Source organism: Ursus maritimus, unplaced genomic scaffold, assembly GCF_017311325.1.
Source record: "Ursus maritimus isolate PB19 unplaced genomic scaffold, ASM1731132v1 scaffold_7, whole genome shotgun sequence".
Lineage (NCBI taxonomy): Eukaryota > Metazoa > Chordata > Mammalia > Carnivora > Ursidae > Ursus > Ursus maritimus.
In genome coordinates, this window is record NW_024426885.1 from 55,573,997 (window position 1) to 55,600,790 (window position 26,794).

General features: G+C 53.0%; 1 protein-coding gene across 2 annotated transcripts in view; it reads right to left on the bottom strand.

Moving 5' to 3' along the window:
- HK1 (hexokinase 1) overlaps positions 1-26,794 on the bottom strand; it is a 63,277-nt gene that overhangs the window by 7,371 nt on the left and 29,112 nt on the right. The window contains exons 3-14 of one of the 2 annotated variants that reach the window (XM_040624044.1): positions 26,216-26,364; positions 21,525-21,644; positions 18,322-18,417; positions 17,392-17,491; positions 17,094-17,277; positions 11,155-11,310; positions 8,404-8,637; positions 5,991-6,295; positions 4,491-4,639; positions 4,083-4,202; positions 2,423-2,518; positions 870-969 (exon numbers count right to left, since the gene is read on the bottom strand). In XM_040624044.1, coding sequence (XP_040479978.1) covers positions 870-969; positions 2,423-2,518; positions 4,083-4,202; positions 4,491-4,639; positions 5,991-6,295; positions 8,404-8,637; positions 11,155-11,310; positions 17,094-17,277; positions 17,392-17,491; positions 18,322-18,417; positions 21,525-21,644; positions 26,216-26,364 — 1,809 coding nt within the window. The remainder of the gene's footprint in view (positions 1-869; positions 970-2,422; positions 2,519-4,082; positions 4,203-4,490; positions 4,640-5,990; positions 6,296-8,403; positions 8,638-11,154; positions 11,311-17,093; positions 17,278-17,391; positions 17,492-18,321; positions 18,418-21,524; positions 21,645-26,215; positions 26,365-26,794) is intronic. The other variant, XM_040624045.1, reaches the window with a different exon arrangement.

Here is a 26,794-nt window from a genome sequence, read left to right on the forward strand (position 1 = left end):
GGCCCAAAACCTTACACCTGCAGCTGCTCCCCAGTTTTCAGAATTTCCTCAGGAGCCAAAAATGGCTTAACAAATGAAAAGGACTCCCGAGCACCCGGAAGGCAGCCTTCAGGGGCCTTCTCCCCATCTCCCAGACACTTAGCAAAGGGTCTGCCCGGCGGGGCTGCCAGCCCTCCTCGTCCAGGTAGGGCCTGCAGAGGTTGGCCAAGAAACAGGGCCTTTTCCCAGCATCCTGACACCAGCATCCTGACCAGGAACAGGCTCGGTGGGACAAATGGTCTTCTCACAGCCCGAACTGATCTGTTTCAGGAATGACATGCTCAAGCCCAGACCCCTCATGGGTTTGAACTGTAAGGGAACCCTCAGAGCCAACCTCTCTGCGACCCACCAAAGTGGCTGGGGTTGCTCACAGACAGTGGCTGCCAGAGGCAAAATGGTGCCCAAGACTACTCTCTGGCCCTTGCCCACAGTCAGGGGAGAAGGAGGGCTCTGTTGCCTTCCCAGTCACAGGCTCCCACCCCTCAACACCTGCCTGGTGGCCTTCCCTATAAGCCCAGTAGTTGCCCTGATGGCCAGACCAGCCCCAGGTACTCCCACCCTGTCCACCCAAGCCATGTGAGCCACTTGGGGCCTCGTTCCTGGACAGCTCCGTTGTGACAATCTGGTCAGGAGGCTTGGGGTGAGTGCTGGGGAGGAGAAAGTCCCCTGGACAGCTCTGCAACCTCGTTCTAAACTCTGAGGCAGTAAGGGGACAACAGGGACAGATACAGTGTCATACACAGAGGACTGAGCTGCTGGCTCATGGCCCCACATAACAGGAAAACCCAGCCTTCCCTGCCCCGAAGAGACAGACTTTCCAGGACACCCACCTACAATGAGTCCAACCTCGCAGGTAGGCTCCTCGTAAGCACAGGTCATCATGGTGCCCACCGTGTCATTGACCACAGCCACCACGTCCAGGTCGAATTCCTTTGGCAAGAAAGGGACACGGCTTTAGGGGAGGGACAGCGCTGCCTGATGCATCATCTGAAATAGTTTCCTTACCAGCCTTTAACAGGTAATTAAATATTCCTTCACTGCATAACACCTACTAGTACTGATGTATCTGACACTGGAGATCTAAAGGAAGGAAGCCCTCTACCCATTTCACAGACGATGCTGAGTACCAGAGAGGCAGCCTGGCGGGAACTGCTGAATGGACAAAAGACAAGGGACTATGGTCAAATAGCTCTCTCTCTTAGGAGTTTAGAGTGTTAACAGCCTTCCAGAAGGCAAAACAGGACTACCAAACCCACTCCTCAGAACCTGTCCTTCTGAAACAGCCACTCAGCTCACAAAGATGCTTCAGTGCATGGCTTGCAAGGACCAGAGAGAGGAACAACCCAAATATAGATCAAAAGGGGCTATGTATGAACCTAGGTAAGACACAGGTTCCAGCAACCACTGGAATGCTGTGCGGCCATGGAAAAGGAGGAGGTTGGTCTCTACATGGTGACAAGACAAGATGCCTGTTTCACATTAAATGAAATAAGCAAGTTGTAATACAGCACATACGGTCGGAGTCCCGCTACAAAATGTGCGTACGTGTGCTGGTCTCTGCACAGAACGTCGGTTGGAAGAATGCTAACGTGAAGAGTGGTGACATGGGCAAAAGGAGGTCAGCAGGTACTCTGCCGGGTGCAACCAATCCCTCTTTCAAAACCCATTCACGTCAGCCTTCCCCACTGCCTGTGCATTTGGCTGCTCTTTCGAACTAGAGGAATTTGAACTTTTTTTTTTTTTTTTTTTACTAATTCCCTCATTAATAAGTCAAGCAAAATCTTTGGAATTTTCCATTTTATATTTTGTCAATGTCCTCCAGCCAAAGACCACCAGAAACACACCTGCAGTCAAACAGAGCTGGGCAGAGGGACTGGGTGCTGCACGGGCGACACACCTCGTGGGGCATCTCGGGACGGGACGGGTTAGAAAGCTCCTCCTCCAGGATAGAGCCTGGGCTGATGGTTTTAGGGAGGGCTCAGAGTGCGGCTCGCCCTGGCCTGGAGGCTGTCCAAGAGCAGGGCAATTCTCTGAGTGTGCGCCGAGTGCTGACGTGAGCACAGACTCGTCTCTTCTTGTCTAATCATCAGTTATGGAGTGACGCTTCGTGCTCAACGACAGGCCCCAAGGCTGGCCGGTGCCCGGCCGCGGGGGGCTGCTCTTCTCTTTTTCAAGCTGTCGGAGAGTCATGACTTTTACCTTTCTCAAACTACCCTTTAACAACAGAAAACCGCTCACCTCCGTTTTAACCGCTGACAGTTTAGGGAACCCTCTTACCCAGGTCACACACGCTTCTGTACTGTTTGACTTCTTGACGACCCAGCAAGGACATTATAACCCCTCCAACAGGGAGGATTTGTAAAAACACCCCTTTCATAGTTACCTCTCTCCGTTTTATCGCTTCCCTTAGTAAGGTTGCTACGTCGTGCCCCACGCAGTCGGTTGCCTTAAAACCCTTGGTCCAGGTGATCAAGATTCCCTGAAACAGGAAAGGCACCAGGAGAGGGCTGTGTAATGAGCCCTTCTGGGCAGAAGATAACATTGCATTCCCTCCCTCCTGAGTAAACATCTGCTGACAACTTACAGGGAGACTAGCTTAGAGCATCTGAGGCCCAAAGCAGTAACAGAGAAGGAGCCCTTCACAGGCCCGCCCCCTCCTAACCATCCCCACGGCTGTCTGGTCCATAACGCCCATTTCACAGATGGCAAAACTGAGGCATAGAAGGACAATGGTGCAGCCCCTGGTATAACCAACTAGTTCCCCTAAAGGACAGTCTGCCAACAACGTAAGTGGAGAAAGGCACATTTTTAGGAACACTGTTACTGCCTACAGTGAACTTCCGGTTTGAATGAAGTTCAGTATCTGCCCATGTGAACTCACTACCATGAACACAGGTGACGGTATAAGCGAACTCCTTAAACAATGCAGACCTACAAAAACTTCAAAACCCAAGTTTATATGGATCTAACTGCTGAGATATAAAAGGGCTTAAGAGGAAAAAGCCCCAAGTCAGCACATGGGGTTGATTAACTGGCTTCCAGAAGCAGGTGGCACCTAGCCTCCCTAGTATTGCACATCATTCGCCTTAAATCCTAGGATTTGTGTGCTCTGATGGCCCCCTCCCTGGCTACACCCCCACCCGTGACACGAGGAGGTCCCCGTCACTCCTCCAGCCATGACAGGCTCCATCTTGCCTCTGTGACTCCGTCGTACAACCAGCTCCCTCTGCTGGGTTCCCCCCACCACCTGCCACCAACAGCCCTCAGCCCAGTGCTGAGCTGCGGGTGTAAGGCTGGGATCCTCCATTAGACTGTTGGCTCCCTGAGGACAGCAGCTGTCACCTTCCACTCCGTACCCCGCACTTAGTACTCAGCAGGTGCTCGAGCCCTGACCCCGGACCCTGCTTCATTCCATTTATTGAAACTTTATTAAGTATCTCCCTCTAGGGGTGCCTGAGTGGCACAGTCCTTAAGCGTCTGCCTTCAGCTCAGGTCATGATCCCAGAGTTCTGGGATCGAGCCCCGCATCGGGCTCCCTGCTCCGCTGGGAGCCTGCCTCTTCCTCTCCCACTCCCCCTGCTTGTGTTCCCTCTCTCGCTGGCTGTCTCTCTCTCTCTGTCAAATAAATAAAATAAAATAAAATCTTAAAAAAAAAGTATCTCCACTGATAAAACTCTGTGCTAGGGCATGGGGGTGGGGGGCACAGGTCCTTGCTCAAGGAGCACCTGACAGAGCAGAAAAGAAAGACACAATCACTAATCATTATGAAAAAAGTGCTATAACATTGAAAGGAAGAGGGAACACTGAGGAAGGGGAGATACTTCTGCCTAGGGGACCAGGGGGCTTCCCGGAAGAGGTGGGTGCTCCAAATGATAAAAAAAAAAAGAATAGAGAAGGGTCTTAAGATGAACTGGAGGGCATGACATAAAGCCTGGGTCAATCCACTGTGATGTGTGAGCTGTTCCCGACATGGAGGGGACAGGTGAGGCTGGAGGAAGCCGCAAGAGCCAGCGCTGCTCGGCGTCTACAGGAAAGACACTTACCGCATCCAGGCTCGTCTGCTTGCAGGGGAAGGAGAACGTGAAGCCCAGAGGCATTTTGGGGCCTTTGATCCCCATGTAGTCCAGGAAGTCAGAGATGCAGGAGACGATGTGGTCAAACAGCTGTAGGAGGAAAGAAGGGATTACCTGTGCTCTCTGGTTTCATGCTTCGGTACGTGTACAAGGACACGTTTCCACGCACACACACACACACACATGCACCAACACATGGAATCTGCAGCCCCCTGAGCACCAGAAGCCCCGCATTGCTGAAGGGGCCTGATGCTTTCAGGCCACAAGGACATGACGGCAGAGCTGTGTGCACCCCGTGGCTGGTTTGGGGGGACCACCGATGCCACTGGACGTGTGACATACGTGTGCCATCGTGGTATGAAAGCAAAACTGTCTCACCTCTTCCCCAGTGCCCTGCATGATTTCAATGGGAATGGCATAGATCTTGTTGTGCATTTCCACCGTTCTCTTTTTCCCACTGCGGATTTTCACCAGCAGGACACGGAAATTTGTTCCTCCAAGATCAAGGGCCAAGAAGTCACCATGCTCTATTACGGTCAAGAACATAAAAGAACATAAAACACAGTTACGTGCTTCTTGGCAGCCAGTAACCCCAAGACTTGAGCCCCCACATTAAATACGGGGGAGAAGGTTCAGCTTCTGCTCCCTCCAGCACACTGCTCGGGCTCGGGGAGGGTGGGCACGAACTCACTGACCACCACAGCCTTCGAGCCACACTAGGACAAAAGACCGATGGATGACCCACCTGTCACAATAAACAAACAAAGAAAATCCCCCAGGGTTACTGAAAAGCATGGCAACAGTGACCCGATTCTGGGGAAGCTCACACAAAATTTAGTAGTTTCTATCAATGTGTAGGGTGTTTGTAAAAATGTGCAGTCATTCTCTTCCCTGTACTTTTCCTCTGCAAAGTGACTCTGCAGTTCTTCCCATCAAAAGATGGAGTCTATTCCTCCTCCCCTTGGCTCCTGCCCAGCCTTATGACTCGCTTTGGCCGACAGAGTGTGGCAGAAGCAAAGCTGAGCCAGTCCCAGCCTAGGCCTCCAAGAGCCTTTGAAGTCCTTCCTCTCTTTCGCGGACCCTGGTGCTACCACGTGGACAAGCCCGGCGGCCCGCTGCAGGATGAGACGCACGGCCAGGCACTCCTGCCCCCTCGCCGAGTGCCGACTGCCGGACGTGTGAGCGAGGCCTCCGGGCTGACCCACCAGCGACCGCAGACTCAGGAACGCGTCCAGCGGACACCGGCCGAGCCTGGCCCGGGGAAGCAGTAACAGCTGGTTCTGCTTTAAGCCACTAGCTTTGAGGGTGGCTTCGAATGCAAGGATATAACACAATCCTAAGTAACTTACACATGGGACCTAATTCATATCACAAATCTAATTTCAAAGACCCACCCGAGAAGCCCCTCAGGCTCTCCAGAGCGCTCAGCAAGGTCAGCATTAAGGGTTGGATTCTGTTCTCCGATCTGCCTGGAGCCCCAGGCCCCTGTCTGCCTCCCGTACACCACGTCAGGCCTTAGGAAGGCTGCACTGGGTACGTAGCCTTCCGCTGGTGACTCTGTGAGAGAACCCACAGCAATCCCGGTGCTGTGAGACTGACCCAGTTTCACTGTTTTAAGGACATTTTCAGATTCCGAGCAGGACTGCGGTTTTAGAGATGGTGCTTGCCTGGGAGGCCAGATCCAGGGCAAGTCAAGGGCCTTGGGTCACACACGGGGCAAGTCGGTGGTAGAAATGGAAAGCAGAGGGCTTTGAATGCGTTCCTCGTCCTTGCCAAAATAAACACATCCACGGGAGACGCGCCTTCCCTGCACCCCACTTGGCCCCCGGTGGGAGAAGCAGGAGGGGTGTGTCAGCCCCCAGCGGAGGAGGTCCTCACCGGTCCCGTCTGGAGTGCTCCGGACAAAGGAGGGCAGCATCTTGACCACGGCCTTCTCGTGTGTCTGCTTCCTCAGGCCCATATCCATCTCGGCCCGCATCCTCTTCTTCACCTCCAGCAGCATGTCCTTGGTGAGGCGGAAGTGGGCCAGGGTCTCCTCTATCTGCCGGTGCTGCTCCGCCAGGCGGTAGGCCACCGCCGTGACCATGGCCGCCCCCTTGCCACTGCCGCTCTCCGAGAGGAGGAAGCGCACATCGGAGTCGGGCACCAAGCGCCTCAGAGTCTTGTGGAAACGCCGGGAATACCTGCGGGGCGGGGGAGGGGAGCAGGCCACAATAGTTAGACCGAGCCATCTGTCGGGAGCTCTGGTTCCCCTTCTTTTCCCCACACCTGAATTCCATGTTCTAGACTTGATTTTCTCGTCACCCAAGTCATACGCGTGCACCGCAGAAAAGCTGGCAAATGCAGAGAAGTAAAAAGGAAAAATGCAGATAGCCCGCGGTCACACATATTATGACGTGAGTATCGAATACGGAAAACCGAGCGTCCAAAAAGGTTCTGTTCTCCACCATGACACGGAGCTGACAGCACAGTGGTCCGGAGCCCAGTGCTTGGAAGTTACACGGATCAGGAGACAAGGACGAGCTCTGCCACCCCCATCAGGTGACCTTGGGCCTGTGACTTCACCTTGGAGTCCGGGAGGATGGACAGTATCTGGGAGACAGCGGGGTGGTGGGAACTGAACGAGTTCATCAATTGCCTGGATTGGTTACTGGTGCTGGGGGCGGGCTCCATGACTAATCGCTCTTGTTTTTTATTTTCACTTGCCCTTTCCCTCCACCCTCAAGAGTCGGGACATTCTTTATTGGCTAGAAGAGGACTTTAGGACTCAGGGAGACACAGAACCTCCTCAAAGTTTATGGTCTGTCGTAAGTACGGAAGGCTGCCCGCCAAAGGAAACAGGGAAACCAGAACCCCAAAATATTAACAGTGACCAATGCCAGGGGGGAGGATGAAAACTCACTTCTATTCTCTTTGTAATTTGCTGAACTATCTAAAGTTTCTAAACCAAATACATGTGACTTCTGAAATAAAACACATTTAATCGAAGTTATTTGTTGTACATGGGACACCGCAGACGAGGAGTTGGGAGCTGGCTGGTGGTGATGGCTGCACAGCAGTGTGGGTCTGCTTAACGCTACTGAACGGTGTGCTCAGAGACGGCTGGGGGAAATTCTATGTTGTGTATTTTACCACAATTAAACAACATTCTAATGTGATGCTGCAAATCCCTTTCTTGTCCAAACATTTACCAAGAAACCACCTACCCTTCAAAACAATAGCTAGTTTTGTTATAAAAAATTTTACAAATACCGGGGCGCCTGGGTGGCTCAGTTGGTTAAGCATCTGCCTTCGGCTCAGGTCATGATCCCAGGGTCCTGGGATCGAGCCCCCCATCGGGCTCCTTGCTTAGGGGGGAGTCTCCCTCTCCCTCTGCCTCTGCCCCCTACTCGTGCTCACTCTCTCTCTCAAATAAATAAAATCTTTAAAAAGTTTACAAATACTTTAAAAATACAAAGAAATAAAATTATGAACCTAACGGATAAGGACATGTAACGAGCTCAGATCCTACCCCCTCAGTAACAGAATGGTTTCCATTTAAGTCAACATTAATTTAACTGTCACTAGAACTGGCTGTAAAGGTCCCACGAGGCCACTTCACATGCACTTTGTACACAGAGCGGCAAAATATCTGAGGTCTTGTGCAAAAAAATCACATCACAGGCAGCTATTGTTAATAGTATAGAAAGACTCAGGATTTCATCTTTAGCCTTTTAAAGCTGTACAAGCCATGTTCTCGGTGCCACAAAAGGCTTTTGCAGCTAAGGGGTTCAATACACAAGAAGACAGCATGGTAAGGAGCCCCTCATCACCAGCAGGGACCACTTACGACTTGCGTCTCCCGCCCGCTCTCAGATGCAAAGCATCAACTTGCTGCCCGTTTGAAAAAGGCACGTCTGAGGTTTGGGGGGCCCCTCACGGGAGCTTTTAAAACAAGAACGTGGGCATCGCACCTATGACCGCAGCTATAGTGAGGATGAGGGTCTCTAACGAAACATGAATAAGCAAGAGAATTTAAGATACAGACACATTCCACCCAGTGTTCCTGGCAGCCACAGAAATCTCTAACAAGACCTAAGAAATGAGGGGAAAATGACAGTACGGAAGCAACACCAGGAGAACTGGCTGAGGGTCAGGTACTTCTCAAGTGGGCAATTCTGACCCTTCTGCCCAGAGCTACACATTGTCTCGTATGCCAAAAACCTTCACTGGGTGCAAAAGTCTGACCTTTGGAGGAAGTCCTTAGCCCAGACGGGCACTGAGTGCCAATGACAGCAAAGGGCAGACTCACTGTGGGTGCGTCTTGTAAAGAGACCCGTCGACACCAACCGTGGTCCGCAGCCTGGGTGTGCCCTTGTTATCTCGAAGGCGGTTCAAGATGGCGCCCAGCGTTGCAGCCACCAGGTTGGCCGAGCGAAATGAGACAATGGTACACACGTGCTGGACTGAAATACAGTCGTCATCGGATGGCTCCACTCCCAGGCGGGTCAGGATTTCTTTGGCATTGTGGAGGCCTTCCTTATTCCTGTGAGGTTAGAGGCCACAAACTATGAGTTAAGGACCACGTCGGGCAGCGCAAAGCACTGACATTCCAGAGTCCTGGAAAGGTGAAGTCCGTTCACCCCGCGTGTGTGGTATGGGACTAAGACAGTCAAATGCCTGAGAAGGACACACGAAGGAGCCTCCTCCATAAGAAATACCAGGTAATAAGAGAAAAAAGCTGTACTGGGCTGGGTTATGACACACCAGGGACATGGAGAGACGTGGAGGTGGGACAGAGCTGCCTCCGCCCGAGCTCGGTGCTCAGGAGACGCAGGCAAACCTCCCGCTCGTGAGGTCTGTGAGTTACCCTGGGATGCTTCCACACCTTTCCTTGAGGTTTTCCAAATTTTAATTTTCTGCATACCTGTTTTGTGTATCTTTTGTTAGATTCGTTCTGAGGTATTTAGGATTTTGTTACTATTATAGATGTTATGGTATAGAGAGTATATATTTATATATATATATATAATATATTTATTTTTAAAATAATTTTATATAATAATATTTACATATAATTTATATTTTATATAATAATATTTTATATAATATTTTAATAAATATAAAATATATTTATTATTTATATATTTATATATATATATAAATATATATGTATATATATTCCTTTTTTTCACCCTCATGTATCATAGTAACATAAGATGTTAACAATGGGGAAAATGGAGTCGGCGACACACGGGACCATTCTATACCATCTTTGCAATTTTTCTGTAAGTCTAAAAATATTCTAAAATAAAAGGCTTATTTAAAAACATACATATTTTCATTACTGCCAATATATAGAAATACAGTTGACTTCTGTCTCTTATCTGCAGACAACTTCCTAACCTCTTGTTACTCTATTCACTTGTCTAGATTATTTCTGGTGTCCCACACAGACAATTAACATCTGCAAATAATGATAATTTTACTTCCTCTTTTTTTTTTTATTCTTATGCTTTTAATTTCTTTTCTCCTTCTTTTTTTTTTAACCCTGGCTAAGAGTCCAGGACAATGCTAAATAAGAACGGGTGATACTGTCTTACTGCTAATTTTACAGAGAATGCTTTGAACGTCTGCCTGGTAGGATGCTCGGGTTTTGTTGAGACAGCCTTTAGGACAATATACATGCTTTCTTGAGCTAGTTCAAGTGGGCTTTTGTTTCTTGGTAACCAAAGAGCCAACACCAGAAGCAGGCCAAAAGGAAGGTACGCATTTCCTGACTCTGTCAATGACTGAAGACACGCCGTGAACCTTCTGTCCCCCACCCCCCCATCTAGCTGGGAGGCTTGAGAAGAGAGACAGCCGGAAACTCTGAATCACGGTGCCCGGCCGACAGTCACTCTGCCCCAACGGCTTCCGAAGGAGAGTGATCCGAGGGTAAGTGCCCAGGGATGTGACAGAGGAGTGAGTCCACATAAACCCCTTCCAATGTCCAGAGCCGCCCCCTCTAACTGCAGCCAGGTGATCCGCACCTGCCCCCAGGAGCCAGAGCTAGGAAGCCACTGGCTCGACGCGAGTCTCCAGCACAAGCTTCGTGCAGAGACGAAAGGGCATCTCTAGCCCCCAGCTAGCTCCATCTTTCAGCAGGTGGCCTCGCATGGCTGCATGTCTCCGAACCAGGAACAGAGCCTGGTGGCCCACGAGGCCAGCCACAAGACTGGAGTCCTTCAGGCTTGGAGGTGCCCCACCCCATCAGACTGCCCTGGGGTCAAGTTTACCCTCTTCCTCTCAGGATGCAGGCCCGCAAGTCACAGCTGAGGCCGAGAAGTCTGGGTTTCTCCTGGTGAGGCTGAAAGGCAGCAGTCAGGTGGCTGGACTCTGTCCCCCCCGTCTATCTGCCCTGTCTCAGCTGTTAACCAACGTTTCTCAAACTTGCGCCAGGGAACACATCTGGCTGTTAACAGGTGAGAGAAGGGGGAAGGCGTTTCAGGCACAAAAGAAGTTTGGGAAGTTGGGGCACCTGGGTGGCTCAGTCGGTTAAGCATCCAACTCTTGATTTCTGCTCAGGTCATGATCTCAGGGTCATGGGATTGAGCCTCAGTCAGGCTCCACACTGGGCACGGAGCCTGTCTGGCTGCTTGGGATTCTCTCTCTCGTCCCCGCCACCCCCGCTCACATACGCGCTCTTGTTTGCATGCTCTCTCTCTCTCTCAAAAAAGAAGTTTGGGAAATTATAAGTTAACCAAAGTGAACTGGGTTTTCTTTTAGAGGATATCCTCCATTTAGAGGATAAATATGCAATATTTCCCAATCCTATTAGCCAAAGAACCCTTTCTTCAGGGAACACCCAATTATCTTGAGGTCACCAGGGTTCCCTGGAACAGAGTCTGGAGAAGGTCCACCTATGTCCCAGGGGCCTTCCAAACCCAGGCCCCAGGCTCAGTGAGCTCCTTGTTTACCACTAGAATCATCAGTTCCCTGGACTTTAATCTTCCCCGTGTGGGTGGGCAGGGGTGGGGGGTGGAGTGAAGGAAAAGAGAAGGCCCTGAGGGGCAGCACCTACTTCTCAATGGCTGACACGTCGCTGGTCTTGAACTTCCCCCTGGTGAGCAGCTCCGGGGTGATCCGCCCTTCAAACAAGAGGCTCTCCTTGGCCATCTTGACCAGGATCAGTCGCACCAGCTCCCCCAAGTACATGCCACTGACCATCTTCTCAAACCTGCAGAGAAAGCGCGTGGCACGTGTCAGGTCCTTCCTACATGCGTACCCCCGGGGTGGCTGGTGAGAAGCGGGACAGACAGACAGGCAGAAGGGAGAAGAAGACACCGTCTCATCCTCCCAAGCTCACAGTCTCACCGGCAGGCAAAACGGCACACCTGTGTCACTAAATGACGACGAAACAGCAGTGGCGGAGGGGGCGGCCCCCCCAGTCCCCACACATCACAGTCCCCCCATCACCACGGAGGGCAAAGGAGGTAAGCACCATGGGGCACGGGGGCAGGCAGGGAAGGCTGCTGGAGGCGAGACTGGGGGTGACGAGGAGGCCCCCAGACAGAAATGCAGGATATGATCACTTCTTACAAGACACCACACTATGCTTTGTAAAAGGCTTTCCTGTCCATCCTCCAGCAGGGAGGTCCCTGAGCTCTGCGAGAGGTGGTGGCTGGGAAGTATTCTCTCCATTTCCCAGCTCAGAAAGGGTAAATGCCTTCTCGGGGGAAGGCTGAGTAGATTTTGGGGCTGAAACACAGCCGTCCCCATGGGACCCCTGTCGCTGGCCACCCCCCGGGCATCCATGTGCTCCTTCTCTAGCCAAAAGGACCAAGAATTTGCTTTGGGGAGCCCACTCCACCCCCCCCAACTTCACCCTAAATTCCAGGGAAGGGCTCTGAGTAGCTCACTCTGCAGGCCAACCCCAGAGTGACTCCTCCTCTCTCTTGCCTCCCTGGGAGCTGTGGGCTCTGGCAGTGCAGCAGCCATTTTGAGCCCAATGCTGCAGGAGAGAGGCGACCATGAACCAGGGCTCCGTGCCGCCTGAGCCAGATTCAGGCCCCGCATGCTGGCTGAGCAGGGGCCAGGAGGGAGCCCCAAGCAGGACAGATCAAAGCGGCAGGCCCACATCCAGGAGCCTGCGTCTCCTCTGAGGGAGCCCAGCTGGCACCCCCAGAGCTGCCCGTGACATAGCAGAACAATCCGTTCCATTCAGAGCCAGGCCCAGGAGCCAGGAACGCTGCTGGGACCTGAGCACCTGGCCCTCCCTCGCCCCAACATGGGCACAGAGAAACACGGTTCTCATTGTTCCCGCTCCTGACAGGACCAGACACGACCGCCCCAGCCACAGCTGTGTCGGGGATCCCTGGCAGGAGAGTGCCTCTCTGAGTTCTGGCCACTCTGCCACCACCCCAAGTACCTGTGGGAACAGCCTCTGCGTAGCCCCGAGCCGGAATCTCAAAGCAGGCAGGAGCCAGACTGTCTGGGCTCAGTCCTGACTCTCCACTTACCGTGCTGCTCGCTCCCTGTTTCCTCACCTGGATAATGGGGAGAATGGCAGGGCCTCCGCTGAGGTTACTGTGCGGAGGGTAGGGGTTCACAGGGGCGAAGGGCTACAATGTCTGCGCGCCATGAGTATGGGGCCCCTGCTGTGCATGTCACGCTTTACTGAGCACTCACGTGTACTAACTTGCTACGAGGTAGACAGTATCATCACCCCCATTTCACAGATGAGGAAACTGAGGCTCAGAGAGGTGATATCACTTGCCCATGTTCACAGAGCTAATAGGCAGCAAATCCACACTTGGAACCCAGTTAAGCACCAGGGACTCTGCTCTAAGCACTGTGCTGTTCTGCTTCTCTCATGGGCAGTGCTGCTTAATGTGAGCTCGTCCCGTCAGCAGCTCACTTCCTCCCTAGACAGCCGGCCCCCACTGGGCGATGTGACGACAGAAAGCTTCTTCCCCTCAGCCTGAGCGAAGATCAGCGTCCTGGCACCTTCTACCCACTGCTTCTCACTTTGCCCTCTGGAGGCACCCAAAATGGTCTCCCTTGTCCCCACGACGTCTTTTACATACATAGATCCCGCCAGCCCGTTTGCCTAGGAGCCCTGTCAGAGCAGCAGGACGAGGAAAAGGCACTCTGATGCGCCTCGCTCAGCCCCAGCCGGAGGCTCACGGACACGGCAGGCTCCTTCTCCACCAGCACGCTTCCCTCTGCTCATGGGGACCCAGCAAGTGGTGACCTGCCTGTCGGTAGTCGGATGCCGACAACCACAGGCCAGCAGGCCACACCGTGGTGCTGCGGCCTTCCCGCCTGCTGGCCGACACAGGCAGGCCTGGGGATAGGCTGGGAGGGTGGGGTGGCAGGTCATGTTCAGACAGGGGGAGCAAGGACTTGCAGGCCCATCGGGACTTCCCCTGGCAGCCAGGGAGTGCTCGGACGGGCAGCCCGGGGCAGAGAGGTGGAAGAGGTCTGAGGCCGTGCTAAGCGGGCTTAGCGGTGTGGAGAGGTTCCGTAGAGCGAGCAGAGCGATGGTAAGAGCAGGTGTTTGGGCGAGGACTTCACCACCATTCAGGCCGAAGAATTCTCCAGGTTGAGAAACAAAAGATAAAATGAACTTGTGGGACTTCATCAAGATAAAAAGCTTCTGCACAGCCAAGGAAACAGTCAAAAAAACTAAGAGGCAGCCCACGGAATGGGAGAAGATATATGCAAATGATGCTACAGATAAAAGACTGGTATCCAAGATCTATGAAGAACTTCTCAAACTCAATACGCGAGAAACAAATAAATCATAAAATGGGCAGAAGATATGAACAGACACTTTTCCAATGATGACATACAAATGGCTAACAGACACATGAAAAAATGTTCAAAATCATTAGCCATCAGGGAAATTCAAATCAAAACCACACTAAGATACCACCTTACGCCAGTTAGAATGGCAAAAATTGACAAGGCAAGAAACAACTATTGTTGGAGAGGATGTGGAGAAAGGGGATCCCTCCTACATTGTTGGTGGGAATGCAAGTTGGTACAGCCACTCTGGAAAACAGTGTGGAGGTCCCTTAAAAAGTTAAAAATTAAGCTACCCTATGATCCAGCCATTGCACTACTGTGTATTTACCCCAAAGATACAGACGTAGTGAAGAGAAGGGCCATATGCACCCCAATGTTCATAGCAGCATTGTCCACAATCGCTAAATCGTGGAAGGAACTGAGATGCCTTTCAACGGATGACTGGATTAAGAAGTTGTGGTCCATATATACAATGGAATATTATTCAGCTCTCAGAAAGAATGAGTTCTCAACATTTGCTGCAACATGGACGCCACTGGAGGAGATAATGCTAAGTGAAATAAGTCAAGCAGAGAAAGACAATTATCATATGATTTCTCTCATCTATGGAACATAAGAACTAGGAAGATCGGTAGGGGAAGAAAGGAATAAAGAAAGGGGGGTAATCAGAAGGAGGAATGAAGCATGAGAGACTATGGACTCTGAGAAACAAACTGAGGGCTTCAGAGGGGAGGGGGTGGGGGAATGGGATAGGTTGGTGATGGGTAGTAAGGAGGGCACGTATTGCATGGTGCACTGGGTGTTATACGCAACTAATGAATCATCGAACTTTACATCAGAAACCAGGGATGTACTGTATGGTGACTAACATAATATAATAAAAAAACATTAAAAAAATTAAAAAAAAAAAAAAGCTCAACAAAGAGTCTTGGGTCAGCCTGTCCTATCCCAGTGCCTTAATATCCCCACCAGTCAAATGGAGCTAACACCCCTCCCTGACAAGGAGGACAAAATGGCTTTGAAGAACTTGGCATTGCACAGAAGAAGACACAGGGAATCCCCAAACACTTAGGCAAGGAGCCTAGGAGAACAGTAAAAATTTGCTGTGGCAAAAAACTCTCTGGCCAACAGCCTATTGCCAGGAATATGTGATATAATTCAAGAATTTGTCACCTCTTCAGCTTTGTTCTTAACAAGACCTGACCTCTGGTGATCGGCGCACAGGGAAACATACTGGAGAAGATGGACCTCACTCCACCTTCACTCTTTCACCCACTCACCTACTTATTCTCCCAACCATCTGCTAGCCATCCAGCCACCTTCCATCCACCATCCATCCATCCATCCATCCATCCATCCCCCAACCACTCATCCTCCATCCATTCATCCTCCATTCCCCAACACCCATCCCCCAATCCCCCATCCTCCAACCCCCCATCCTCCATCCATCCATCCATCTCCCCACACCCCCATCCATCTACCTCTCCACCCCATGCCCCCTCCCTATCCACTATCCATCCATCCATCCATCCATCCATATCTATCCATGCGTCCAGCCAGCCACCATTCCAAAAATGTTTACTGTAAGGCAGCTGTGGGGCCAGTTCACAGTTCAGCCTGGGGATAAAGTTCAGCCCCTTAGAAAATTCAGAAGTACTTCAAAATGGATGGCAGAGAAATCCAGGTTTCCACCTAAGCCACAGGGGATCCCCACACTGGGACTGGGATACAGACAAGGGCCTGGGTCGTAGCTGCTCCCTTATCACAGGTAACTGCCCTGCTCCACGGGGAGGGGAGCAGTTACTTGCTCTTCTGATGAAGTGACTGACAGTCACTATGGGTACAGAATTTCTTATCTAAAACGCCCGGGGTCACACATGCTTGGGAATGTGGGAACACGAGGATTCCAGAGACGCAGTCTGATGCATATACACATATTACAGAATAGCCCTGAGCTGCCCGGGACAGCAGCGCCATCAGGCACACCCACAGTCTCCCGCGAACTGTGTGAGTGGGCACAGTAAACAGTTTGATGTCAGGTGGGGCCTGCAAGTTAGGTGAATGGACTGGGGGCAGGAAAACCTTCGGCTGTCAGAGCTTTGGAACTGGCATCCTTTATCGCAAGCTGGTACCCCAGTCTCAGGGGGCAAAGTAGATGTTCAACTCTGGGTCTAAGAACTTAGCATTCTCGAACTGGGGAACCTCGTTTATTCACCACCACCATTCCCGGTGGAGGGAGGCTAGCCATGGACGCGATTCCATTAACTCGGATGGAAAGCCCAACCATCCAGCCCAGGGTGTGGAGATCTTTGCGTGATGGGTTTGAAAATGACGAATGAACTCCCATGTCTCTCTGGCACAAGATAAGGACTATTAAGCCCAACAGGGTCGCTGAACATCTCTCAGCACGCTGACAGCACCCAACTCCAGGAGGAGGCTTTTGGGAGGGCAATCAGAGAGAGCTGGCAGCCGGCTGGCATCCCAGAGAAATAGGAGTGTGCACCGCAGGAACTAAGGAGCTCAAACCAAGAAATGCCCACACCGCCCTGAATAATGTCACTCAGACCTCTGTGAGCTCGCCACGGCCAAAAATAACCTGCCCCATAAGTCTGATGCTCTTTATCAACTCTGACCCATCCGCCCATACATAACATGGGAGAAGTTGGTCCATTCTCTGGGCTCCCTAAGGTCTGTATGACTCAAAAGGTTTGCACCCCCTCCTCTGCACGACAGACGTTCACATGTGGGACATACCTCCCCAAAGAGCTCTTCAGTGCCGGACAGGAAGGGGCTCCTCTGTACCCTCGGAGCTGAGCGCAGAGCTCTCGGGACGCTCGCTCTCCCTCCTCGCCAGCCCCCCTGCCTCCTGCGTGGCCTCGCTCCCCTGGCGCGGCGATGCTAGTGACTACGGGGTGCATGAGGGTTTTCAAATCCTAGCTCTATACTAATGCTTCTGTGCTCTTCCTCTTCAAAATCTCTACCAGGACACAATTACAGCATAATTGGACAAAGAGAAAATCATTTAAAATGGCCTTTAAAGCTGCAGACGCCACAGCCGCGTATCTATCCAAAGGAGTGATGGATCACGCAAATTTGATGGGCTTCGCGCTTTGTGATCGCCTGCCTTTCTGTCCCTCATCTCAACCCCACACCTTTGGCTAAGTATCCCCGACATCATGCACGTGACCGGTCAGAAAAGGTGGGACTCACAGCTGCTTCCCGGGGTTGAGAGAGCCACGGTCTATCTCCCGGTCGAACTCGGTGCGGATGTCTTCCAGGGACCCGTCGTCGCCGAAGGCCCCCCACTCCGTGTTGACGCACATCCTCCCCTCATCGCCCTCCACCAGGTCAATGTGCCTCAGCTCCTCCATGTAGCAGGCGTTGGTGCCGGTGCCTTGGAGAGACAGACCAGATCAGAAGCTGTGACCGCACCAAATCCCGAGAAGAGGCTGCCTGTACCTTCTGGAAACACGAGCTGAGGGCGGGCACGAAGAAAGGGAGACGTTACCGATGATGAGGCCGACTTCACACTGCTGGTCATCGTAGCCACAGGTCATCATGGTCCCCACCGTGTCGTTCACCACGGCCACAATGTTGGCGTCGTAGTCCTGGGGACACAGAAGGGGGTATCACCGTCCACTCCCACGTGGGAGCAGAGGTCACCGACCTCCAAGAGAGCATGGCCAGCGAGCCCCGGTGTTCAGAGCCAACACTGCTCCTGTGGGGGTGCGGCTCTCACTGCTGCTCCCCTCAGATGAGCCGGATTAGAGCGCAGTGATTACATTCGGAAGCTGCACTGTCACCTGCATTACCTGGCTTAAGATTCTTTCCGAGTGGATTTCACACACGGTCCGCAAACCACACGCTACGGGCCTGTGCTGCCAGCCCTTGTTCCAACCACACAGGCTGCACCTGCCCGCGTCAGCTGCCCCCACGCTGCCCAGTGCTCCTGTCAGAGGAGGCAGCCCCTGCCCCAGGGCTCGGCCCCTCCCAACAGTGCTTCTACCCTGCTTTGAACCACCCTGACCCTCCGGGTTGTGGACCCTCCCCGTTCACCTGCCTGGGTCTTCAAGACACCCTCCGTGAAGCCTCCGGCCGTGCACTACTGCCCCCAGGAAGGGCCTGGTCTGTTTCAGGTCCCAGCCTTCTACCCCCCCGCCCTCCGCGCGGCCGGACAGGCGGCCCCAAGAAGTTACCCCGGCCGTGCACTACTGCCCCCAGGAAGGGCCTGGTCTGTTTCAGGTCCCAGCCTTCTCCCCGCCCCAGCGTGGGACAGCGCCCCAAGAAGTTACCCGCTTTGTTTCGGTCCCAGCCTTCTCCCCCCCCCCCCCCACGCGGCCGGACAGGCGCCCCAAGAAGTTACCCCGCGCTTCTGTTTCAGGTCCCAGCCTTCTCCCCACCCCCCCCGCGCGGCCGGACAGGCGCCCCAAGAAGTTACCCCGCGCTTCTTAATGGCTTTGTTAAGCAACTTCACCACATCCATTCCCTCCACTCCGCTCGCTTTAAATTTCTTTGTCCAGGTTATCAGGATGCCCTGCGAAGGAGAGCAGATGGGGGTTGGACGAGGGCTGGGAGGCCTGCAGAACCCCCAGGTCCCTGGGGAGGCTGCTCGAGGGCAGTGACCAAGCAGAGGCCCAGAGAGGACAGGCGGCTCCCTCCAGACCACACCGGGTAACCAGAGAGCCAGACTCCGCCCCGTCTCCTGTCCGCCCATCTGCAGGACGGACTTCTCTGGGGGCTGCCATGGAAAAAACTGGGCAGCTCGCACTAGAATCCAGCCAGTGGCTGGCCAGGACAGTGGTGTCACCCAGCGTGCAAAGCTAGTGGGATGTCAACTACACAGCCGGACTTCAAGTAAAAAGAGAACAAGAGAAACCCCGTTATTACTTGATGCCCCCTCCCCTGTGGCGAGCCAGAGCCCAGCTTCCACAGCCCTGAGGAAGGACAGGCAGAGCCAAAGGGCATAGAGAGACAAAATGCCAAGGGAATTCTTGGCTACTGAACTTCTAAAACCAGGCACTAGAGACTTAAGAATAATACTGACTAAATATGCTTTACGCCTCTTCCCAACTTTGGAATTGAACCCCATTTGTGCACAGCAACTCCACTATTTATACAAGAGGACCCATTTCTGTTTGTGTATTATTGGAGAGACATCAAAAAGGCGAGACAGCCGATGGTCACTCATTCGGGAGTCAGGAAGGGTAGGGATTTTACTTATCGCTTCACATCTTTATATTATCTATATAAACAGCTTTACATATTACTTTTGTATTTTTTTAATCAAAGATACTCGAAAAAAAATAATTGTTATACTTGACAGTTTTTTCTCTGAATGGAGAAAGTTGCCACGCATGCAGCAGGGTTGGGAAGGGCTATCGTTCGGGCCCCGTGGGCCTCTGGGGGTGCCACAGAGTTGGGGCGCTTGCCCGCACGCGGCCTGCCCCGCTCACGGTGAATGCCACACGGCCCGTAAAATGCACAGAAGGGGGAGTGCTCGGGAGACTCTGCGGTTCTTGGTTCGGCAGCAGCCTGCTCCTAAGCCAGGCATTCCAGAAACCCTGGACACTGTTTCCTTCCCCTCAACCCCAACCCCCACAAGCCTCAGAGAGTAAGTATGTTGTGGAAAGAATGCAGGGCTGGAAATCAGGAGACCGGCCCCATCCTCACACCTCTGCCCACTTCCTCGTGGGCAGCTCCCCCGATTCCTCTGAGGGTCACTTTGCTCAGCTGTGCAGTAAGGCAGCTGGCCTAGATCTGGACAATCTTGAAGGTTCAGGCAGCCTCGAAGAGTGGGCACAGGCCCCCCTCCGATGGGTAATTAGCCTGTGGTCCACTGGCTTCCCCGCAAGCAGTGTGGCCCGGCCTAGAAGCCCTCCCCGGATGGGGGTCAAGGCCTGTGGGGGGAGGGCACTTCTAGCCCCTCTGGCCACAAAGGCCCTCTACCTGGCATATCTGCACTGCCCTGTGGAGCTCTCCTGCCTCTGAGGATATTCTCTCCCCTTCTGCAATGCCTTCTTCCCCGGAAGATCGCACCTGCTGTGGGGCAGCCCCATCTGCTCCCTGTCCTCTCCGGGGGCCTAGCCCGGCCACACGGGGATGGCAGCCAGGCAGTGGTCACTGATGACAGAGCAAGGTCGAGCAGTCACTTCATTCCCAGGCCACCCCCATCTCTCGCGATGGGAGGGGGTGTCAACACTGTCTCCGCCCGGGGGACATGACTATCACGTGTCCACTCTCAGAAGCCAAAGGAAACTTAGTACCAAGAACAAGCTTTGAGAAATTTTGGGAAGACACCGTGGAGGCCAAAGTGATCCGAACACCTTGGAGGTGTCGCAATGCCAAACACCAGAGAGTCTGGATGGGCCACGGCAGTCCTGATGGAGTCGGGGACAGCAGTGTCTCCGAGGTTTTCAACAAGGGGGAAGGAATGGGTGACGGGAACACCTGGGATTCTGGTCCTAGATCTGCCATTAATGAGCCCTGTGACTTGGGAGGTCTGGTTCTCCATCTGGGGAATGAGGGGCTTGGCCTACTGAGCTCTCAAGCCCCCTCTGGCTCTAACATGATGTGATTACACAAATGACAGAGATGGAAGGGCTCCAGGGCCATGAAGTGGAGCCCGGGACAGGGTGCTTACCCCACCGATAAAGAGGTACAGGGGAGCTGCCCAGAAGCATGGAGGGGGCCGTGTGCACCGACGTGACTACCCTGCTGGAAAGCAGACGTGAGGAGCACAGGCTCGGGAGCTGAGCCGCCCACAGCGGATCTGGGCTCTGCTGCTTCCCGGCTGGGTGGTCCTGGGCAGGTTCCTGACCCCTGTTAGCCTCAGGGTCCTCATCTGTAAAATGGGAACACAAGCACTTCACGCACGGTGCGTCTGAAAATACTGTGTGCACTGCGGCGTGCGCGTTAGGACTGAGCCTGGCACCTGATGGAGCCTCGGTACCGTGAACTCTCAGCGTCCCTATTATGAGGAGTTTGCTCCCAGGTTACTGTGTGTGTGTGTTTCTGTCTCTCGTGGAGAAAAGGAACAAGGTCGCATCACGCGCTCTGTCTCTCTGCAGTCCACTGAGGTACGATGGTGCCCCGGGGTATGTCTGAGGCCCTCCTTGCTAAGCAGGTGAACGAATGAATGATGACCCACAACAACGTGGGTGCAACGATCCACCCCCAGGTCACAAAGGGCCTCTCTGGGACTGGAGCTGCTCACGGCAGAAGCTCTGGAGAGGCAGCCCGGGCACCCAAGGCATGGGGCCCTGACCGGACTCCCCAGGACCAGGACGGCCTCGGGGTAAACCCCACATTGCACAGCCCTGCCAAAGGCTTGCCCGCCTCTCTCCATTGCCACCAAACCTACTTGCTTTTCTTTCACTTGCCTGCATTTCATAAACGTCCCCACCTACCTAAGGGCCACAAACACTGTGACTCATCTCCAGGAATACGGAAATCATGAAGTCATTGAAAGACAAACACAGTAACATGGCCTCACATTAATTCCTACAAATGTTTCTTGAGAAATACAAGATATGCAGGCCATCCGTCTGGTGAGCAAAAGGGAAAAAGAGTCGGGAAAAGGGGCTCATCGACTTCCCCACTCTGGGGCTTCTGTGGGACCCGTCGATCCCAGCATGTGCTTACCTCGTCTATTTTGGACTGCCGACAGGGGAAAGAAAACGTGAATCCCACAGGTAATTTCTTGTCCTTGATTTTTTTTTTCTCCATGAAGTCTCCCAGGCACTCGGCCACGTGATCAAAAAGCTGGAGGAAGCAGGAGAGAGCGGTCAGGCGGGAGAAAGGGGAGCCCGCACAGAAAGAGCGCGGCCGCGCCAGCTGCCCATCCCCACGGCACCCCACGGCACCCCACGGCACCCCACAGCCCTGCTGGGAGAGCCACGCTGGGTGTGAATGCCAGAGAAAGAGTCCCTTAAAGAGAGACTTCTGTGCAGGACGGCGCAGCGCAGGAAGCAGTTCAAACCCTTCGATCGCAGCTAGCCTATGGGGGGTCACGAGTATGTCTCACTGGGTGCTGAGGAAATTTTAAAGTAATAGAAAATCCCCTGACCCCTCCATAACACCCGGGTAGTGGGTCTCTGTCAGCCCCCAGGGCAGGGGGGAGCGGTATCTGGCCCCTTCTCTGGATCTATATCTCTATCTCTACATACCTCAGTCTGTGCAAATTCCAAAAATTCTATGGGCAGTTCCAGAGCCTCCAGCCCACCTGCATGATTTCACAATCTTCAGACTGTCCTATTTTTACGTTTCACTGAAGTCAGATAGGCACGCACAGAAAAGTGCAGACATCCGAAGCACAGAGTTCACTGGATTCTCCCCGGCCCACCCGCCGGTGTCACCAGCACCCACGTCAAGAAACATAACTCTGCCAGCCCCCAGACCCCTCCCTTGCGCTCCCTGCGGTCACTGCCACCACCTAAGCCCCCAAGGGCGGTCACAGGCACCCTGACTTCCGGCGCTCTGGATCCCTTCTGCCGTCCGTCTACTATGTATAAATGCAAGGAGGGTGCCCTCTTTGGTGTCCGCCTTCTTTCCCTCGACATTATGTGTGGCAGGGTCATCCACACTGTCGTGTGCCCTGGTAGACTATTCATTGTCACTGCATTTAGTGGATTTTAATTTAAGTTCACCTGCTCCATGACACACTGCCTGGGATATGCATACACTTCTTAGGAGCCACTAGAAAGAGCATAGAACATGGTTTCTCAAGCCCCTGCATGAATACTGTCAATGATGGAAGGCTCACCACCTCTGAGGCAACCTTTCTGGATCTCTCTAATACCTCCTGTCATCTCTAAAATGCATCCAGAACTGAATATAATGTTTCATATGTGTTCTGAACACAGGAGAGCTTAGTTGAACTAAGAACCTCCCTTTTCCTTAGCTCTATACCTCTATTAATGTAATCAAAGCATATATATGCTTTTTTGGCACCCAAGCCACAGTCAGGTAACCCCGTCTTTTTCACATGGCTGTCATAACACTAGACTTCCCCTATGTATGGGACAGACACAGCTACAGAGCTTCTAGAAGGCCAGAAGAAGGCAGTGTTGGCAGGGCCAACCACACGGTCACAGAAACCAATCCCAGCCCATGTTCCCAGACAAGGCTATCTTCCCAAAAGCTTTCCTCACAGGGATACCTCGAGAGGGGGCCAGAAGTCATGATTCCTACCCCCACCTTTCCCCAGAGGCTCCTGACCCAGAGCTAAGGTCTGACTTCCCTGTGGGGTAAAGGAAAACCCACCAATTTTGAATTAGGAGCCTCTGTCCCTGAGTCACTATTACCCAGACTGTGGCTGCAGCCAGTGACTCCGACTGAAGAGACACATGACCACCTTCCCTGGAGGAGCCTGGCTAAGCTCCCCGCGACCTGCATTTCTAAGTAACATTAACCCATCACTAAGTCCGTCCGTGAGCCCCACGTCATCTGCGCCCACAAGCCCCAGGCCCCCTGTGGCCCTCAGGAGAGATGGCCGCAGGCAGGAAGTAGCCGGGAGAAGGCAGGCTGCGGAAATGGATTCCCACCGATGAGACGCTAGGGCAGCTCCCAGATCCAAACCAAACACAGCCACCCTGCAGTGCTCTGTTAAGAAGGAAATGCCCACAGCCAGGAGCTCCCCGCCTGCTCAAAGAGACCGGAAGCCACCACCACGCTAACCCAAGTCCGTGACCAACCAGGGAGGGAAGCTAGGCGACGTCACTGGGCTCAAAATTCTTGTGTCTAAAAAGCATTATTTTTTTTCTCTCCTAGCAACATGATCATCATTTTAAAAATCCCCAGAGATTCAGTTTCCCCAACTGAAAAGGGTAAAAATGACGAAAACAAAAATTTAATTTATTGTTCAAAATTTCCCAAACTAAATAAGTGATTTTTAAGAAGCCTGCATTTATGCTTCCAAGATTATTGAAGCTTAAAGATGAACTGAACTTTTTGGGATAGCACGCGTGCATGTGGGGGGGGCGGGTGGAGAAAAAGATAAAGCAAATAGTTAACAACTGGGGAATCTGGATGAGGGTATATATGGGAGCTCTTTGTGCTTATCTTAAAACTTTTCCATAAGTTTAATATTATTCCAAATAAAAGGTTTAAAAATCTATTTAAAATTCCTGCATATAACAGAAGATGAGCTCACAACCCCATGCATTCAGGGCTGTTCAGTCTGTGAGCCTGAGTTGCTTCATGGGCACAATGGGGCCCTTGGCCTCCTACCATATTCTACAGGTCGATCAGAAAAATGGTCCGCTGATACTTATGTCTAACCTCAAACCAAACTTCTGAAGGGGAGTTTCCTGTTTCATCCCTATTTTCAACTGCCAACCCTCTTCCTCATCCTCTGGACTCTCCTCCTTGCCCACAGCCCTCACATCTTCCACCATCAAACAATTTTAAGACGATAAAGACAAGACCCAGGCTCAAAGTGTTCCACGGTGCTGAAACCGTAACAACTGGAACCAGACTACACGCGTGCAAACCCCAGCTCTGTCACTTATGAGCTGTGTGACCCAAGGGGCTGCTAGCTTAACATCTGAGCCTCCGTTTCCCCATCTGTAAAATGGGAATGATGACAAGAGGAGTTAACCCATACAACGTGCTGACGTCAGCAACGCGCACGTAGCGAGCACTACAAAGTACTGCTATAATAATATATCATCGTTACCACCATTATCATCCTCCTCCTCGCCTTTTCTTTGCAGACCGCTTGAAAGGGGAAGGGGCAGAAACAGACCTCAGGAAACAGTGACCCTGGAGCTGAGAAGATGGGGACAGAGGCTGGGACAGATGAGGTCCCGGGGGCACAGTAAGAAGTCACTGTGGAAGTCAATATACAGCCAAGTGTGCACCTGTTGGGGGCCCCCCCTTAATTTACAGACCCTGCTCTTAAAAGGTCAAGCCAAAGCACATAGGAATGTCTCAGCACAGGGGACAGTCCCGATGGTGAAGGCAACAAAGGTGGCTCAACCCAAAGGCCCGTGGGGAACAGACAGTGACAGGTCAGTCCTTGCCGCCAAACAGAGAGCAGGATGCCAATGGAAGGCAGCTGGCCACTCGCAAGAAGGGTAATGCAGCAAGCACCAGGCGGGGTGAGGAGCGCTCGCAGCTGGCAGCCCTCCTGCACACATCCGATGGACGGGCCGGTTCCTGCAGCCCAGCAGTGGAGGGATAAGCAGGGGAACCTCCAGGCAGGGCCATCCAATGAGTGATGCGCTCCCGTCAGCAGCTGACTGAAATGTGGTTCGTCTGTTCTGGAGACAGTGTCTTCTTCAACGCTCCCTGTGACAGGGTCAGAAAAGCTCTGAACCCAAACCCCCAGGAGCAGATAAGGCTGGGATTAGCCCTTTCTCTCAGACCAAAAAAAAAACAAAAAAAAAAAAACCCACAACAACAAAACCCAGCAGAGCGCTGGCTCAGGGCCCCCCCACATTAATTTAGAAGCGAAGTAGAGTCAAGAGGAGAAGGCTCCTGGGTCTCATCTCAAAGTCCAGCTCAGAACAAATGAGTTTTCTGGAGAACTTAGTCATGAACCTTGACATGAACACACCCTTCCTAAAGCAAATATTTGGCAAGCTCTGAATACAAATCCTGGGCAGCGCCCCGACTCCGGAGGCGAGCTACAGCCCGCAGGGGCCGCCGCCTCCGCGGGAGGGCGGGAGAAGCAGCTCCCACACACAGCAGGCTAACACGACACACGCGACTGCAAACCACCATCGCAGGGTCCTCGACCTCTCACCACAACCAGATGGATGGGGCAAGGGCAACAGGCCCTTCTGGTCCCGCCCACAGCCCCTTGGCCAGCCCCGGAAGACAGCCCTTCCGGGGGCGCCCCAGCAAGGGGATGGGCCTCGGATATCAAATGTGACGGAAGAGGGGTGACTTTCTGTACCAAGGACTCTCAGGAGCCCTTGACTAGCCCTGTCATAAGGTCACAGCCAGATCCTGCGAGGCCTGGGCCCCAGCTGAGCTGGGTGAGGAGGCCAATGACTTGGAAGAAAGGGTGTTTTCACCCAAGGGCTCTGCGAAACCAGTGCTGGGGAGCCAACCCCAGGATCCTTAGGAAATGAATATATTTATCCACAGAGCTGCTGGGCCCCCGCTTCATACCCTCCAGCCTGTGAAAGTCCCAGGGCCCCCCCTCCCATCCACCAATTTTCCCAGACGTGGGCTGTCCTGAGATGGTCACTCCCTTGCACCCAGGAGCCCCCCTCCACATGAATCTATGAGGGACTCCTTCCAGGGGCGCAGACACCAGAGCTCGGGGGGCTGGTCCCCAGAGGTATGAGCCCACTGGGGCTGATCCGAAGGGCGCGGGGACCCACCTGGCTTCCACTGCCATGCACGATGTTCTCCGGGGTGTCATAAATCTCGGACTCCATGTGAACATTCTGGTTTTGCTCGTGATTCACTTGTACCCTCAGAATTCGAAAGGAAGACCCGCCAAGATCCAGGGCAATGAAATCTCCCTTTTCTGTTTGGGGAGACAACAGGTACCACATCAGGGTCACATGTGACAGGAAGGCCCCACACTTTGCTCGCTTCCTGACAGGGTCTGGCTGGCCTGCCTCCCCCCCGTGCAACCCTCACCCAACCACTGCCCTGTCTGGAACACGGGCCAGGGAAACCGTCCCAGCCCGGCATGCGGCAGGCCGGCTCCAAGCAGGGGAAGGCGAGGGCCGAACTCCGTACGGAGGCCCACCCAAGTTCTCTAATTCCCGACCCTTTCCCCCAAACAGCACCATTATCCATAAAATACAAACAACATTTCAACTCCGACAACACCCCGTCTCTCAGGTCCATCCCATGCCCTGAGTTCCTGCCACACCTCCGCTTATTCCCCGGGGGGAGGGGGGGTTAAATTGTGGTAAAATCCACATAACATAAAATTCACCGCTGTAACC